The 18,075-nt window shown below is 35.2% G+C and overlaps 1 protein-coding gene across 2 annotated transcripts in view; it reads left to right on the top strand.

Annotated features, from left to right (window-relative positions):
- Nucleotides 1-18,075, top strand: part of LOC119636970 — a 52,061-nt gene that overhangs the window by 33,249 nt on the left and 737 nt on the right. For both annotated transcript variants that reach the window (XM_038032772.1, XM_038032852.1), the window contains exon 3: nucleotides 17,511-18,054. In XM_038032772.1, coding sequence (XP_037888700.1) covers nucleotides 17,511-18,054 — 544 coding nt within the window. The remainder of the gene's footprint in view (nucleotides 1-17,510; nucleotides 18,055-18,075) is intronic.

Below are 18,075 nucleotides of genomic sequence, written 5' to 3'. Positions count from 1 at the left end.
AAAAGATGTCTCGCGATAGGGTGTTTCTTCTTTCAAATTCTGCTCACCACTAGTTGAAACATCTTTAGAAGATGTGTCGATATGAAGTGTGTTTTCTTTCACAATCTGATCGCGACCAGTTCGAACATCTTTAAAGGATGTGTCGCGATTGGGTGTTTCTTCTTTGAAATCCTGTTCACGACCAATTGAAACATGTTTAAATGATGTCTCGCGATGGAGTGTTTCTTCTTTCAAATTCTGTTCACGACTAGTTGGAATATCTTTAAAAGATGTCTCACGATGGGGTGTTTCTTCTTCCAAATTCTGCTCACGACTAGTTGAAACATCTTTAGAAGATGTGTCGATATGAAGTGTGTTTTCCTTCACAATCTGATCGCGACCAGTTCGAACATCTTTAAAGGATATGTCGCGATTGGGGGTTTCTTCTTTGATATCCTGTTCACGACCAATTGAAACATGTTTAAATGATGTTTCGCGACGGAGTGTTTCTTCTTTCAAATTCTGTTCATGACTAGTTGGAATATCTTTAAAAGATGTCTCACGATGGGGTGTTTCTTCTTTCAAATTCTGCTCACGACTAGTTGGAATATCTTTAAAAGATGTGTTGCGATGGGGTATTTCTTCTTTCGACTTCGTTTCATGAGCAATTGGAACATCTTTAAAAGATGTTTCGCGACAGGGTACTTGTTCGCTATGATTAATTTGAACATCTTTGAGAAATTTTTCGTCATAAAAGTCTTCTTTGCAGGACGGGTCATGACAGGATGGGAAACTCTTAGGTACTGGTTCTATAAGCGATGGTACTTTCACAAATAACGACGAGTTACGACAAGATGGGACGTTGACACTGCGCGTTCTGCTACGATTTTTATCAGCAATACAATCTTTCTTAATTAGGCCAGTGCATAGTTGACAATTTGGATAGAGATTTGTCCCGATGTCCGATAAATAGAACTTATGTGCATACGGGAACTTTTCTGTATTCTCCCCATTCTTATACGTGCAATCGCTTAAGTTTTCGGTAATTCTAGGACGACCTGTTATCTCATTATAAAGTTCATAGAGACCTTTCATCCACTTTCTCATATTCTTAAATTTTTCCTTTCGTCTACATTGCCATTCTTCTTTCAAAAATTGGTGCTTTTTCGGTTGTGAAAATTTCGGCCGTAAAAGCCCATCATAGTTGCATCTATCCAAGTAGCTTAAAAAATTATGATGCTTTACTTTATATTTTGATGTCTCACATCCTAAATATGATACGGGTGGTCGAATGGCGTTCACTTCGAAAGGATCTGCTGAAATGTCTGCATTGCATTTATGATTATTCGTTGATGCCGTTAGCATAAAGGATTTTAAAAAGTTTGCCGTGCAAATATCACCTCTAGCCATGTTCACTAATCGATTAGGGTTTGTAATGATTTGATTATTAGACAACAGGTAACGATTCCAACGGGTTAAATCTTTCCCGGTTTGATTGTCCGTCTTGAATGCACTTTGCCGACGGTGCTCTTCATAATTTGGGCAATAGTCCGTCTTATACCTGCATTTTCGACATATCTGTTGTATGGAAAAATCAATATTTGCATATGGTATTTGGTTCCATTTGGCCAATCGATAGCAATTATTAATTAAAAACATTTTTTATATATTTAAAATTTTTCTCAAACCCGCAATTTTTCACAAAAATCTATTTAATTTAAAGAATAAAAAAATTCTTCGTCAAAAATTTTTTTATATATAATAGGGTTGCCCTGTTATTCTTATAACACGACCAACTAAAGCCGATGACGATGAGCAAGAAGTTCGTTACCAATAACACTACTATTGTAGATTAGGCGAAAAAGAGAAAAAAGAAATTAAAATATATATGAGAAGTGCCTGCTTGTCGAATACACCTACAATCGTTTGTTTAATGTCTCCTGCAGGAAATTTAATATGAACAGAGTTTACGCTAAAATACGGCAAATTGGCATAGATTTAAAGGAATTCCTGGAACGACCACTTCTTGAATGCATTCACACGAACAGTGTGGCAAGTGTCGCATGTGCCCCAAAATCCCGATTTACAAAATGATTTAAAAACACAGTACTCGCGCGTATTTCGAATATCGTTTATTAACATAAAAATAGACAAACAAAAAAAAAACGGGAAAAACAATCAAAGTTGAGCCATCATTTTTTCAACTTACTCTTCGTCAAATTGGAGGCGATTAAGTTTTTATGCCCTATGTCGAATATGAGAGTGTGGGCCACTCCTTTCATTTTTCGAACGACGTAGTAATTTGTGCCTTCGCATTTTTTCCAAAGCATCCTTATATTTGGCGTACAAAGTGGAATAATGATTAGACGTTTGTCGACGATGTTTTTTCGTCAATCTGGGTTTTGAAGGTTTAGTTTTGCTTCTAGAAATGTGTCTTCCTTGTAGGGCTTGCTCTTGTTCGTCCATATCGTGTCCTATGTATTCTTGATCTCTTCCATTTTGTTCATAGTTTTCATCTTTTTTAGCTTTTTCACCTTTTCCTTCACCTTTCACCTTTTCACCTTTTTCAACTTTTTCAACTTTCGGCTCGCCTTCTTCGTTAACATAAATTTTTTGCTTAAATGTATCTGCTCTAGTTTTACTAAATGGCTCATGAAATATGAAAGGTTGCAATAGAGACTGTCTTGTATTAAGATTTGAAAGCTCCTCGCTATATGGATCTTCCACTTCTTGGATTGCCCTCCAATTTGGTTGATACTTTGATCTTCGCGGTTCAGGTGTGAAAGGATTAAAACTATCTTCTATAAGAGTCTCCACTTCTTCATTCTTTCTTATTTGATCATAATCATTTTGCATAGTCTCAAAATGTTCATCACCTGTATTTTGCTTTAATCCGTCATGTATTTGTGAGGTTCCATTGGTATCCGTCTTATCGTTGCCATTAATTGCTGTCCGTTGCTGTCCGTTGTTTGTCCTGCGACGGTAGGATGGTCTACTGAATTTCTTTTTTCGTTGACCTTTCTTTTTTAATTTATTGAAATCGTACCAGCTGCCGTTGGAATCTGGTGCCACAACATCTCTATAAAATTCGTACCAGGTCTTCGTCCATTCACGTGTCATTTGGGGGAATATTTTTTCCTTATGATTATCTCTACGTAGATTTAGCCATTGCTGAAAATCATAATCCCCAAAATAATCTTCAAAGTCAACATTTTCTGATAACGGCGGATTCGTTGATCTTGTATGCGTCTCAAAGGGATCGCCAAAATAATATCGTACATTTTCTTCTCTACCCTTTCGATCATAATGAGCCGATTGCATAAGGAACTTTATAAAGTTCGATGTACAAACACCTTTCCGAGTCATACTCTCTAGACGATCTTGTTTCTGATTATAATCCATATGTGCCATTAAAGGACGATTCCATTCCTTTGGATTATCGCCGTAAGTAAATACACCGCCGTATCTATATTGATCCGTTATACGCGATTCCGGCCAACAGCGCCTATTCGTTTGGTTATCACAGCAATTTAGGCAAATTCGCTGTATTGAATAATCAATATTGGAATACGGGATCATATCCAAATTCTCTAACCAATATCGACTATTCCTCCAGCACATTTTCCGCTTTTTTTTTGTTTTTAATTTTAAATTGTGAAAACGAAATTGAAATAAAAATCTTTTCGAAAGAAAAAAAAGAAAAGAAACTTTTCGATAATTTACTGAAATTTTAAAATAAATTCTCCCATGAAAAAATGAAATGGTAAAAGTTTTTTTTTTTTTGCTTTTTCAAAAAAAAAAAAAAAATTTCAATATAAGCAAGTAAGATTAGAACGAATTATATTTGATGTGAATGAAACTTTTATGCGCACCGCATTCTTCCAAAAAAAAAAGCACGGAAAACATGAATTTATATAATCCATAATATTGGTTGAGCGTGCCACATATCATATATCATATAAAACGTTGATTCGTGTATTTAGATATGTATGGCCTTCGCTCGATATATTTGCTTCGGCAAGAGTCTTCAATAATTGGTTAGTTTTTTAATTGCGGAAACCAACACTAATCTCAGATCAGATTAATAATATCGGTATAAAGTAATTTTTAAATATTTTGATGAAAAGCTAATCTCGCAGCATCCTAAACCATAAAAGAAGTATTAAGAGCTGTTTCGAAAAACTTTTATTTTTTCATTTATTCCGAAAACTAAGGTACACTTTTCTCAATTTCATTTTCATTCAAAACAATAAAGTAGTTGAAATCCACGAAAAAAAAAAATCAAAAAATGGGGGAAACAGTCAAACTTCGTTCACTGCTTCGTTCATTTATATAGTTTGTCATGCAAACTATTAATATTGAAATCACAGAGTTGACATCACAATTTCCTTCAAAACGATGATCACTTTCTCCACGTTTCGTTAATGAGTGATTTAAACGGGACTCGCGATTTTGTTCCCATTTCATTACCATCATCAAAAAATGGCACAGGTTTGTTCAAGAGAGATTTTCTTCCGGTTCCGTCGGCGTTTTGCATTGATGCGTAATTATTAGTTAGCCGTGGTTGCTTTCCTGTTGATTCATCACCGTTAATTGATTCCAGTCTACTCCTGCCATTTCTCGTCGCTGAATCTTCACTATACCTTGGTGGAACCTCATCAATATCTATCTTCTCCTGCTGCTCATTATTACTATCTTCAAATTCTTTTCTGTTCCTCTGATTATAAAAAATACCAGACCTCACTTTACGATTATCAGGAAGATAACTTTTCAGATATTCCTTATTATATCGCGGACGATAAAATAAGGTGTCAAATTCTGATGGTCTAAGTTCCGCGTGATATTCAATTTTAATACCATCAGGCCCCATGCGAAGACGAGTTATGCCATGAGAGAGATTTTTTTTTTCTTGAACATTTCTGTACTGTTCAGCAGGAACCTTTCCGGTTTCTAAGTGAACACTGCGGCGTAAAGGATCAGTTCCCGGATATAACTCCGATTGCATGCGCGAGTATACCCTCGGTTCTATATCCAGTTTTCGGTCTTTTCTTTTAATTTCTCTCATATCTTGAGATTGACGGAAATCATGCCATTCATCGTGGGTATGAGGGGCGACAATGTCTCTATAAAACTCGTACCATTCTTTAATCCATTTTTTTGGGAATTTCAAAGCCTTCCCATGTAAAATAGGATAAATTGGACTTTTAATATCTTGAGAAGACCAAAAATTTGTTGTTATGTCTTCTATAAATGGTGGAGAATATATTCTGCTTTGCGTTTCAAAAGGATCCCCGAAATGAAGTTTTTTTTGCTTTTCCCGAGCGATTCGATCATAGAAAGATGAAAGCATTAGATATTTTAAAAACTTTGGTGTACAGGCACCTCTCCGTGTCAGAGCCTCCAGTAAATTTTGTTTCCGATTGTAATACATGTGTGCCATTAAGAGTCGATTCCATTCCTTTGGATTATCGCCATAAGTAAATTTACCACCGCATCGATATTCATCATATATACGCGCATTTTTGCAACAATGCCTCTTCAATTGATTGTCATTGCAATTCGAACATATTTGGTGAATAGAGCAATCAATATTCGAACAGGGAATCTCGTCCCATTTACTTAAAAAATATCGACTGTTTGTCCAACACATTTTAATTGAATTCATATGACTTGTTCGTGGTTCCTCTCCGTTTTTTTATTTTTTTACTTTTCATATAAACCAACCGTTAGTAAGTTTTTCTTTTTTTTTCTTTTTTTTTTTTTTGAGAGAAAAAGCCTAATTAAAAATTTAGAGGAAATTTTAATGTTTATAACTGCTTTTGCCAAATTCAAAAAAAAATTATTTCTTACCTTTTCATTCAATTTATTATATATTTCCTATATTTACCGAAAATATGTTACGTATATTGGGTTAGTCCTCTCGTTTGTAGCACCCACAAATCTATCTATTAGATATCCAAAAAGAAAAAAAAAAATACGTTCATCGATTCTTGATGCACGCAATCTTTCCGGCTCGTTTTAAATCTATCCGTTCGTTTGTTCGCCTCTCTTCTGCTGTTGAGACACTCGCGATCACAAACATGAAAGGAAAATTGAAGAGTGTGAACCGAAATTCGTATTTAACTAGCACAGACACTTACCATCTCTCTTAAGAAAGCTGTGTAAATGCGTTAACGGAACTCCGTTAAGTAGTTACGTTCGAAATGTGGATGGATTTGGTGGTATATTACGCCCAAATTGGGAAATGTAAGATGTTTCTGTGCACACCTCATAAATCTATATGAAACTACCTATCAAGAAAGCTGAACCAATTGAAATTCTGCTTTTCGGAACTATTTGTACCAAATTTTTTAAATATTATATCTAAGCATAAAGTTTAGAGCGGGCAAACCAGAAAATTTAAATGATATTCACCTGCATCACATGAATCTTCAAGGGGAATACTTTCCATCTAGAGTACGCTTCCAAATTCGACTGACTACTTAGTCCAACTAGTTAAGAGACGGCGTTTACAGAACTCTCTTAAGGAGGCAGGTGAATGTCTTTGCTAACTCAATTCAAATTTTGATGCGTTTTCATGTACGAATCCAGGGAATAATTTTTAACTTAGTCTAGTAGCTTCTACTTGGCGACTATTTTCGAGTTCTTTCTTCCTCTGATTAGCAGTGGTTCAGATAGCTACATTTCATACAATCAACAAAATTAATTCTGCAAAGTTGGAAATATGCAAATATAAGTCGATAATTGTTTCATCTCGAAATTGTGAGGACATTTACGAGCTACCCGATAAGAGTCAAAGGGCCATAGGTGCACATTTCCATTGTTAAGTTTTGCAATAAATGTTTTCTAATTTTTATTGAATTTTATCAAAATTATAGAATTGTTTATACATCTATAATATTCTTAATTGATGGCGAAAACGTAAGCTTACGTCTCGCAGGTTGAATACAAAAAAATAAGACGGAAATACGGACAGACAAATTTATATCGATTGAGAAATGATTCGAAATGCATGCACATCAAATCCAAACCTAATATACCTTTACGCTACAAATGGTATAGGGTATAAAAGTTAAAATGCATAACTCCAGTTTACCATAAATCATTATGGATATTGTACAAAACACTCTAAGTCAGTCATTATCAAAAAAGAAATAAACTGTGACTAAAATTAGTTGACCTCAATGTCATGACTAGGAACTCGAAAACAGAAGATAAGAATAGATAAGAGAAAAAAAGAGGAAAAGAATAAGAACTGAAAAATGGGAAGAGAAAAATGAAAACAAAAGGGATGAATGAGAGAAGGGGAAAAAGTGAGAGAAGAAATCCACTGTTCTGATTTATATCATCTTCAGCCGAAGTATTCGCAAAGTGGTTTCATTTATTTATTCACAAGTATAAAAGTCTTAAGGCAACATGTCCATTTAAGTTTAGGAAAAGCCCACCTTTTAACTAACTAATAACTACTTGCCGATTAATGCAGAGAATTAGCAAAAAAAAAAAAAGAAAAAAAAAAATTATACTTGGAATATGAATGGTGAAATGGAAGAACGGGAAAGCCACCCGCAAGCTTGCAAGATTTTATCGAAACACATATATATGTAAAATTGTTGATAGAGATTTTGCGATTTGCGAGACTATCTAGCGCACTCCCTGTCAAATTGCCGTCTACTCAATAGCATCCATAACCCAGGTTTTTCTTCCCAATTTTTTCACATGTATTTTCGAATATAATTTTTTTTAAAAGTACATTCAGCATAAACAGTGGTGATTAATCAAGTGCAACAAAATTCATGTGTTGCTAAGATGATTAGCTACAACTGTCTCTGCGAACTATTCCCATTTAAAATTTAAAAAAAACAACTCTCGCAAAACATTCAGAATGAGTTATGGCGAATATTTAACAAAGTTTCAATAATTTTAAAAATCTCTCATCAAATTGTAAATTTTTCTTTTAATAGAAAAATGTGGAATCCGTCGTTTATATCTGCTTGGCATTAGTCGGCATCTTCATTAGTTCTCAAATTTTCTTAACGTGGATAAGACTTTGCAGTGAATTTCGATTTTAGGCACCTGCTTTTTTTCATTTTCTTGCGATACGATTCAGATTGTCCAAAATCATACCATTCGCCGGTGCCGTCGGGTGCAACAACATCCCTGTAAAATTCATACAATTCTTTAATCGATTTTTTCCTCTCCTCTTTGTCATATTTCTTCCAATTAAAGCCATATCTCTGTCCAGGCGATGAATCGGCAGCAATAAATCTACCGTATTCCCTATTCCAAGCAACATTGCCTGAAACGGGCGTAAAGCCACCAAAACAATGTAAACATTCCGATGGTCTCTTTTGACCGTAAATTTGCCATTGCGTTAGACGTTTTAAAAACGGATAGCCAAAGGGATTGACTTGCATAGGTTTATTGTGTGCCGTGAGTGCCATTGGATTCCAATCGTACGCTCCACCGCTGTAATTATATTTAGGAGCAGCGTACCGCCTATTCTCGTTGACATAGCGAGCCATTGGTACACATTGCCTTCTCCTTTCGCCATTCTCACAATTCATGCATATATGTTGAATGGTGCGGTCAACATTGGAATATGGGATATCTTGACATTTTTTCAAGCAAATAAAATCATTTTTCCAACTCATTTTACTAATTTGTATTAAAATTTTATCTCTTTTTCTTTTTAATGATTTTTCCAGTTGAAGACAAAGCATTGAAAAGAGAACGTTTTTTAAAAGTAAATAACTGAATAAAAGAAAGAAGAAAGATCAATCAAGTCAGACTTTAAACACCATACTTCATCAAAAAAAAAAAAAAAAAAAAAAGGGAAACCATAACAATCGTCATACGGATATTTTCTCCGCCTCCTACATGTAATGAGTATTATCATCCTTATAAACCGTAAAATGACATATTTGATAAACCTATAAGCTAGACCCGTTTGTCAGATAAGAATGATTATATATATATGTATGTATATATTTAGATAAAACATCGGCCCAAGTACGAAATTTTCTCAAAATATCTGAAAAATTGTGGTTAATATCTTAGAAATTTGCGGATTGTGGCTTGAACACAAACAAGTAAGACGGACGGATAGACAGACAGAAGAAGGCTACTATTCCTGAGAGAAGGACGAATCGACCTATTTCAAGTTCTTCTGTACAACCTTAATATATTCTATACCATTTGTGGTGTAAGGTATACTAAGCGCTCCACCTCAGAAATCCTCAAAATACATGTTTATTATATTTGCAAAGGTATCTCTATGTGCCTCACGAAAGATTGATGCTTCGAATTGAGGCTGTAGTCCATTTTCTGAATAGATCTTAAATATGGGCTTTTTTCAGTAAAAAGCAAATCTCTCTCCGTTTGCTGCGAAACGAAACTCATACACATGATCGTTAATTAATAGGGACCGAGTATCAGCTAAAGATGACGCCCTTTCAAAAAAAGATTGATATTAAACACCACATGTATTTTCTAATAAAACATTTATTTTTTAAAAACAATTTTTTGTACATATCTGAGAGTAATTTAGATTGAAACATCAAGACAGAAAATGAATATAAATACCTAATGCTACTCAAAACCACATTTGTAAGAAATTATTGACAATAAATTTACATCGAAGAGAAAAAAGGATTGAATTATCGTAATATAGGGTACAAGAAATCAATCGTTTTTTAACATCAATGTTAAAGCTCGACAACAAAATCACTTTTATTTTAACTATTTTCTACACATTTTAACTTGTTTGCCTTTGATCGACAATGGGACGCTTCTAAAAATCTTACTGTTCTCATTTCCCTTGCATTTCCAATCGAGTCTTTTGATAATGGTTTGGCCATATTCCACCCATCTTTTGCTGCCAAGAAAAAGTCATGCGATCTTTGCTTTTTCCGTTGCTTAACGCAGCTAAATTGTACGGCATATGAAAGCCTCCATAATTATACCACATAGCCTTAAAGTCGGGGGGAGTCACGACATCACCATAAAGCTGACATAACCGTTTAATCCACTTATTTGTCGATATTGGTAAACGATTGCTGCCTGTGTTACGTTTTTGTCGTAAATGTTCGCGTAAGAGTTCAAGGAAGACATTTTCAGTCGTCGGATCTTCTTCATTTTCATCGCGTTTACGAACCCATCGCCCACCGACCGGACACTGCCAATTTCGATAATTTTCTGTAAACGATTCTGAGGACCTTCTCTGATTCTTTTCGAATGGATCATCAGTATGTGCTGTTATGCAATTAGTCGTATCATAGCAGACTGGAGCACGAAGGAAATAGTTAAGAAATTTCCGCGCACAACCACCTCCACGAGTCATGACGTTAGTCACCTTATTATTATATTGGTTATCACAGTTTTGCGTGACTGCTGCAATACGCTGAGATGTATTCGGTTGATCACCAAAATAATAGCAAAGACGGGATGAATTTTTATAGTTGTGAGGAAAAGATTTTGCTGCGGTGCTATAATAAGAATTCATTGCTGGATTCTTACAATTCCTACATATCTGATGAATAGCGCAATCGATATTAACGAAAGGTATTTCATGCCATTGTTTCAATAAACGGTAATTATTTACCCAACACGTTTTCGCCATTTGCTGCAATAGTGTCATACGCTTTATATTTCCTTCTTTCCCTTCTATTTTATTTAAATTTTTTCAATCAAATTCATTCGTTTATCTTGTATTAAATTCTTCCTTTTTAATTTAGTTTATATTTAATGTTTTTCTTTTTTTTTCCTTTTTTTTCCCCCTAAAGAAATGTTAATAAATGAAAAAAATTTGAAAACACTTTTGATTTGAATACCAATGCAAATAAAAAATAAAAAACGAAAAACGAAAAAAAATTCTAGCCTAATTTGTTTGTTTGTCTTATACTTTTAACAAAGTTGAAAATTGGGGATATTATCTTCGTATATATAATGCGATCGCTTTCTCCACGAACAATTTGACAATATTTTATACTTTCGTGTTTATGTTTCAAATAAATTTGGATAAAAAGAAAATACTTCACTCATTGATTGTGAAGTGAGATAATTTGGCAAACGCATTGCTAAGCTTAACAATGAAGTTTTCCTAAATTAACTTCAAACATAATAACGATATTCTCTCCCGCTATTAGGTTAGATACGATAATAGACTGGATGTCTCCATTCATCGAACGTAGGTGTCTTCGATTAATTTACCTAATTTTCAGCAAAAATTTGGAGGTACATAACATGGGATGTACAATAATTTATACGATAATTGAACTTTGCATCGTTTATGCGATAAAGTGTTGATAAAAAAAAAAAGAGGACAAAGTCATTGAAAGAGAACCGCTACGCAGGCAGTACTGATGTAGACAAAGTGTAATGCGACTATATTTATCTCTTTTCGAAATACCCATTCCATGATATCAATATGCACATATCCTTTTTATACCCTACATCACTTGCGGTACAGAGTATATTAAGTTAGTGCGGATGAATGTAACATGTAATGTAGCCGAATGGCCTAAGACAGATGCACTTTTCATTCATTCAGAATTGTAATATGAATTGATCTAATTTTATCTGTCCTTCTGATATCGGTCCATGTAAATTTTTTGTTCAACCTACAGGTCGCAATTCGTGAGATATTTCAATGTAACAGCGACATGTTTTGACCCATGAAAGAATGCGACTCTGTTTATCATAAACGATAATATAATCTGTTTAACGTAATGATAGCCATCACTTGTCAATTCATAGCCCACATATAATAACGTGAAGTCGTTAAAAAAGGGAGACTGAACTAGCTTAAGCAAGCTCAAAGCAAAAATCGTGAACTCTTCTTTCTTAGCTTTGGTGGTAACAAACACACAAAACTGATTATTATGTTGAAATTTTTTCATAACGTTACACCAACTTCTACATATATGGCCGATATTACAGTTAACATAAATCTTTGTCTTAACTTTTCTTCTTTACTACGCGCAGTGTGGAATTGCATTGATTTTGATTTCTTTCATTCAGTGTTGAAGATACGCTTATGATACACAATAATCAAATACAATATTTATTTATAATTAATTTTAATTGAAAATTGCTTTCAATGCATTGAATTGACAAAATTTGAAGACTATTTTCAATAAAACAAGAATTAAAAATAAAAAAAAATGCTCTCGTATTTTAATCCTATTTTGTATCTTTTTTTAATATTATTTACGTCGATCACGCGATTGCATTAATCAAGTTACTTCTTCTGTCTATCGGGAAGGAATTCTTTTAGCACGTGAAAGTAAGCCTAAAGATATTCTTTCCTTGTAGATAAATACGTTCGGACGCTATGGATTTACATTAAATTTGTGACATTAAACTATTGTCTGCGGACGCACATTACACGTGGGGACATTTTCATAATTTTTACAATCAAAATCCATACATTTTAAAGAAGTCCATGTTAAAAAGCCAATTCGTGCAGCTTCTTCAAGATCCAATTTGACACGTTGAGCCGCTTTTTGGTAGCGTATAACGGATTCTCGATAACGTGCATCGCGCTGCACTGCTTTTACTTTCGGACATATCATCGGCCAAGGACAAGCATCGGCCGGACGTAAGAAACGTTTCGATCTTCTCGATGACTTAATTCCGAATTTTTCTATTCGTTGCCCAAAATCGTTAATCATATAGAACGGTCTTTGACATTCATGCAAAGATTGACGTGGAGAGATAGTTCCACTAGAAATTAAAGTTTCATCGCCGACGATTTTTAAGTCTTTTTGATGCCGTCTTTTCTTCAGTGCGCAGCGTTTTTTTAAATCTATTTTATATTTATGGGGTATTAAGCGGCTATAATATGCTTTCTCTCTCAAGCTGTAAATAGACGATTCCCTATTCAAGTCTTCCTTATGCTCTACAGTCAGCGATTCTCTTTCCAATTCCTCTTTACCGTCATCAGCAGGTGTTTCTTTCTTCAATTCTTGCTCATACTCTTCAGAGAGCGATTCTTCTTTCAATTTCTCGTTAAAGTCATCAGCAGGTGATTCTTCTTCCAATTCTTCTTTATGCTGATCAGTGAGTGATTCTTTTCTCAATTCTTCTTTATGATCATGACCAGGTGGTTCTTTTTTCAATTCTTCTTCATGGTCATCAGCAGGTGGTTCTTTATACTCAGCGGTAAGTGAATCTTTTCTTAAGTCCTCTTTATGCTCAATACTAGGCATTTCCCTTCTCAAGTACATTGAGGCTTGATTTCGGATAAAGCTAGCCTTAAGCATTTCGCTTTCCAAGTCTTCATCATTTTTAGTGCCATTTATTTTTTTTTCTTCTTCCTCAGGAGCATAACGCGTTCTTTTCAATTTTTTCTTATACTTATCAGGGCGCAATTTCTTTTTCAAATTTTGCTCAGATTTAGCTGGTGGAAGACTACTCTCTTTTAGAGTGAATATTCGCCCACCATAGGGAAGATCTTTTTTATACTTGTCAGTGCGCAATTTCTCTTCCAATTTTTGTGCAGGCTTAGCTGGCTCAATAACACTCTCCCTTGGAATGTATATGCGTCCCCCACTAGGCAGTTCCTTTCGTATGTCTTCCTTATGCGTATCAGTATGAAGTTTTTTTCTCGGATATGTTTTACGCTTTCCAGGGCGCCTTTTCTCTGCAAGCTGACTAATACCGGGCTGTGTTTTAAAATCATCATCTTGATCTACAGTGTTTAGCAGGATGTTTATATATTGCTCAAGTTCAGGTAGGTCAAGATCATCACGCTTTTTAGTTGAAAATTGCTTAGGAGCAGTATGATACCTTTTTAAGCCTTGTTTATGCGGCTCCGTCCTTAAGTCTTCTTCACGATCGTCAGTCTTAAAGTTTTTCTTCAAGTCTTCTTTATGCTGGGCAGTATGCATTTTCTTTCGTAAGTCTCTTTTCCACTCCTCAGAAGACATTCCCTTTTTCATATCCTTCTGACCCTTACCTATGCGCCGTCTCTTATCATACTTATCAAAATGCATTCCCTCTTTTCGCTTTTCTTTCGGCACTTTTGAAAATGTTTCAAACTCAAGTAGCGCACTATCGCGACGTTTCGGAATAAGTGAATGCTTACTTGTAAAGAATTTTTTTTTATACTCATCAGGTTTTGATTTCTTTGTTGAATCTTGTTTATCTTCACCAGTGCGAGGTTCGCCTGTTAATTTCTTTTCAACCGCGCTAACGTGCGGTTCTTCTTTCATGTCTTGTTTAGCCTTAACAGCGGACTGTTCCTTTGTCAAAACCTTTTTCTCCTCAACAACGTGTTCTTCCTTTGTTAATTCTTTTCTATGCTCATCGGATTCATTCTTCAAGTCTTTTTTATCGTCACGAAGTTTCTTTATCAGGTCTTTTTTATCTTCGCCTTCATGTTCGGTAGGGTGCATTCCCTTTTTTAAATCTTTTTTATCCTCGGTTTGCAATTCTTTCGCCGAATCTTTTCTATGATCGCCTGCGTCCAGGTCTTTTTTCAAGTTCTTTTGATCCTCATCAGAGTAGAACTCCTTCTCATCGGACTCTTTCTTCAAGTCTTTTTTATCCTTATCGGAATAACCCAAGTCTTCCTTACCCTTACGGGGTTGAAATTTGCTAATTAAATGTTTTTGATCGTCATCAGTGCGCGGTTTGTCCTGTAAATCCTTTTTATTCTTACCAGCAATCGGTAATTGCCCTCTCGGCATGCCCCTTCTATTCCAGTTAGTACGTAGCGCTTTTTTCACCTTTCTTCGATTAAAAAACGGTTGCTGTTTTCTTTCACTATGTCTCCTTTTCATTCCTAGGTGAACCCTATTATTTTTACGAAGTAGCAGCGGATAACGTTGTTCTCCTTCTCGCTTACGAACTTTCTTTTTTAAAAATGTTGGTTGGAGTGGCTGAGAAACTTCTTTCCCCGTTGCCGTTGAAGCGTCAATCTCTTTTCGATGCCGAGGAACAGATGTTTCGGAATCTCGCATAGCTAATCCGTCCGTTTTTTTCCATATCTCTCGTAAACGTGGTTTAGGCATGGGTTTTGCCGTTATTTTCTTTGTATATAACACCGGTTCGGATACCGTTTTTTTACTCTCTTTTGCAACATTTCTACGTTCTTCATCATAATAAAATTTTTGTGGTGTTACGCCTAATGATGAAGCTGGTCTTAATGGTTCCTCGATTCTCTTTGGTTTCCTGGATCTGTACTTTGGCGACTGAGCATTTAAATTATATAACTGATTCATGCTTTCATTATGCTTACGTAACAATTCAAGAAATTCCGGCGACATATAGTTTGTTGATTCTTCTTCATCTACATTGATCCAAGTTCTTAACGGTGGTTTGATGTTTAAACACTCCAAAGGTGGTGAACTAAATAACGATTGATTCTGACAAAGATATTGACGGTACAGCAAAGCCTCTTTCGGAGTCAGTTTTTTAATATCCGTTAATAGTTTTTTTAATTTCCTTTGGTCCGCAAACCATTGGGCAGCTATATCTGGTATTAAAATACAAGACTTTCCTGTAGCGGCCCACAAATTTCGGCGGACTTCATCGCAAACAGCGCATTTATGATATTTTGGTTTATGTTTAATGGATTGGTAACGCGACGGCGATATGAACTCTTGCGACGTATCGTAATAGTTTGTATGCGCGCCATAATAGTCACCGCAACGGGACGCTGCTAATATTGGCGAAGTCAAGTATTTGAAACAGCCTGTTTTACGAAATTTATCAAAAATTTCGCTTCCATCAGGTGGCCATTGTTTGCTCATTTCGTTTCCCGCAATTTCTATTTAATTTTATATATTTACAAAAAAATTTTGAGTTTGAAAAGTAAAATAGTTAGTTGTAAAAGTAGCAATCGTGAATTACTATGCAAAGCAAACGGGCCACCAGAAAGAAGTTGCCACCTTTCGTACACCCTTGATACTGCAAGCCTTGAATTTTTCCCACGATTATTGAAACTTTCAGAAGGCATACCTGCCTCTAGTTTTGAACAGTGCAAGCTTATTCAGGCGTGCTTTTCATCGATTTACTTTAATTTATTTATTTTCGTGCATCGATCTTAAAAATTTTATCTACTATAGCAATCTTTGCGGTGGCTTTCTTCAACACTAATCAATCATTAATCAAATTTACCGTTATTGAAACTCAAGCAACCCTTCGTCCATTAAAATCGAACTCATAGTATAAAGCAAAGAAACAACCGCTAAAACATTTTACGGAAAAACCTCTTACGGATTCACTAGCGGAATTATCCGGTCGAACATTGTTTATACTGTTTCCTTTACTTCTGCTAAGGACAATAATGAAATAATTAAAGTTGGTCTTTTGAACGATTACTGTTTGATGTTTGCATGAATTTATGACGCATGCAATAGGAGGAAATTCTACATATGCTACGATAGGTTACAATGACACTCCTTCATTTGTACAAACCCGCGAAAAATTAATTCAAAATCCTATTTAACATATGGTTGCATTGCCATCTTGAGGTTAGTATTCCGGATAATAAGCTAGCGGACCTTGCAGCTGAAGAAGCCTGTAATTCATCACGATTTATATTTCTTACCTACAATAAGACAGACTTAAGATTCTTTATACAAAAACAATCTCGTGTTGTGCAGAAGGCCCAGGTGCCCTCATTCATAAGAGTCAGATCAGCATATACCAATCTAACCCATAATCAACTATTAGGCAGGAACAGAGGACGCTAAGTTCGTCTTTAAAACAATATAACGTGAACTTTAGACCACCTACTAAATGACTGTAGTCTTGCTCTCAAAAAGAAAGACTCACTTTGGTCACGAACCGATTACACGATTACACGTCTTCTCAAATTGCCAAACGGAATACAGTAAATGTATTGTGAAAATCGAATTAATTTCGCACTAAAACATGCACGTCTTCCAATCTGTTAAATGGCCTTTTGCCTGCCACCTATTTATGAACTTTTTATAGCCCTCCTTTATTAGGAAGTATTGGGAATTCTTTTGGAGTTGAGAGCATTAAAAGTGGTTAATTTATTGAAACAATTTTACAATCCGTGGAGCAAATATTTGTCTGCTAAGTTCAGGATGCGAACTATACTGCGGATGCACTATATTAATTCCTTTAAATTAGAATAACTCTATTGAAACAATCGTGGATAGAACTTGTCTTTTCTAATTTTTACATATCTTTACAGATATCTTTACAGATATCTTCCAAATTAAGTTCGTAACGCTGAGAATAGCGATTTGTAGGATAGTATACACAGTATTTACAATTCTTACAGGAGCATATAGTTACAACACTTTAACTCTCTTAGTTCTTTTGATCTTGTCCGTTCGAAAATCGAAACTCAACTCTCTTAACTCAACTCTTTCGACCAACTTTGCCTTCATTCTTTGCAAATATTCTGCTTATATATCCCTTTTACCATTACCTAAGTTCCGATCGCTGGGATTTATTTTTACAAAGATTTTATAATATTGCTTTCTAATTTCTTTCTCTTCTTCTATGTCATCTTATCTGTGACCTTTTTTTGGTATTTATTTTATTTCCAGGATTGTTTCAGCGATACAAGCCGCATTTTCATTTCTGGTGGGTTTCATAGTGTGCAAGTCGACATGCAGTAAATCATTTGTATATGCTTCGCATTGCCTAATGGAAGGTTACGGCTGGTTTGGTACCGCTTATTTTATGTACGATATTTGGTCTATGTACAAGGTGCATAAGCAAAAAATTACCGATAAATTAAAATTAATGCGTTTGACATCGAATGCATCATTTATGCCGAAAGCGACAAATGGTCAAAAAAATGGTGGTCTCTATGATAAATATATGGCTACAACATTTAATGCGAACGGTGAACGTCTAAACGCTTTAGATATCGCATATAATAATGACGAGATAGCGGATTATGTGGATGGTGCAGATGATAACGTGCGACATAAGCGTCATCATGAGGATGAAATTTATGATTATGACGGCGAATGTGTGCAGATACCGGAGAATGGAAAATGGGGCTTTCTCAAATATGTACTAACACATCCAATTATGATGATACATCATGTATTTGTGGGTACAGTTGGATTTTTGGTGGTAACAGTAAGTTTACAAATGCAACTT

The sequence above is a fragment of the Glossina fuscipes genome, unplaced genomic scaffold, assembly GCF_014805625.2.
Source record: "Glossina fuscipes isolate IAEA_lab_2018 unplaced genomic scaffold, Yale_Gfus_2 0, whole genome shotgun sequence".
Lineage (NCBI taxonomy): Eukaryota > Metazoa > Arthropoda > Insecta > Diptera > Glossinidae > Glossina > Glossina fuscipes.
The sequence above is the reverse complement of the archived record's forward strand: the minus strand, read 5'-3'. Positions and strand labels throughout refer to the sequence as shown.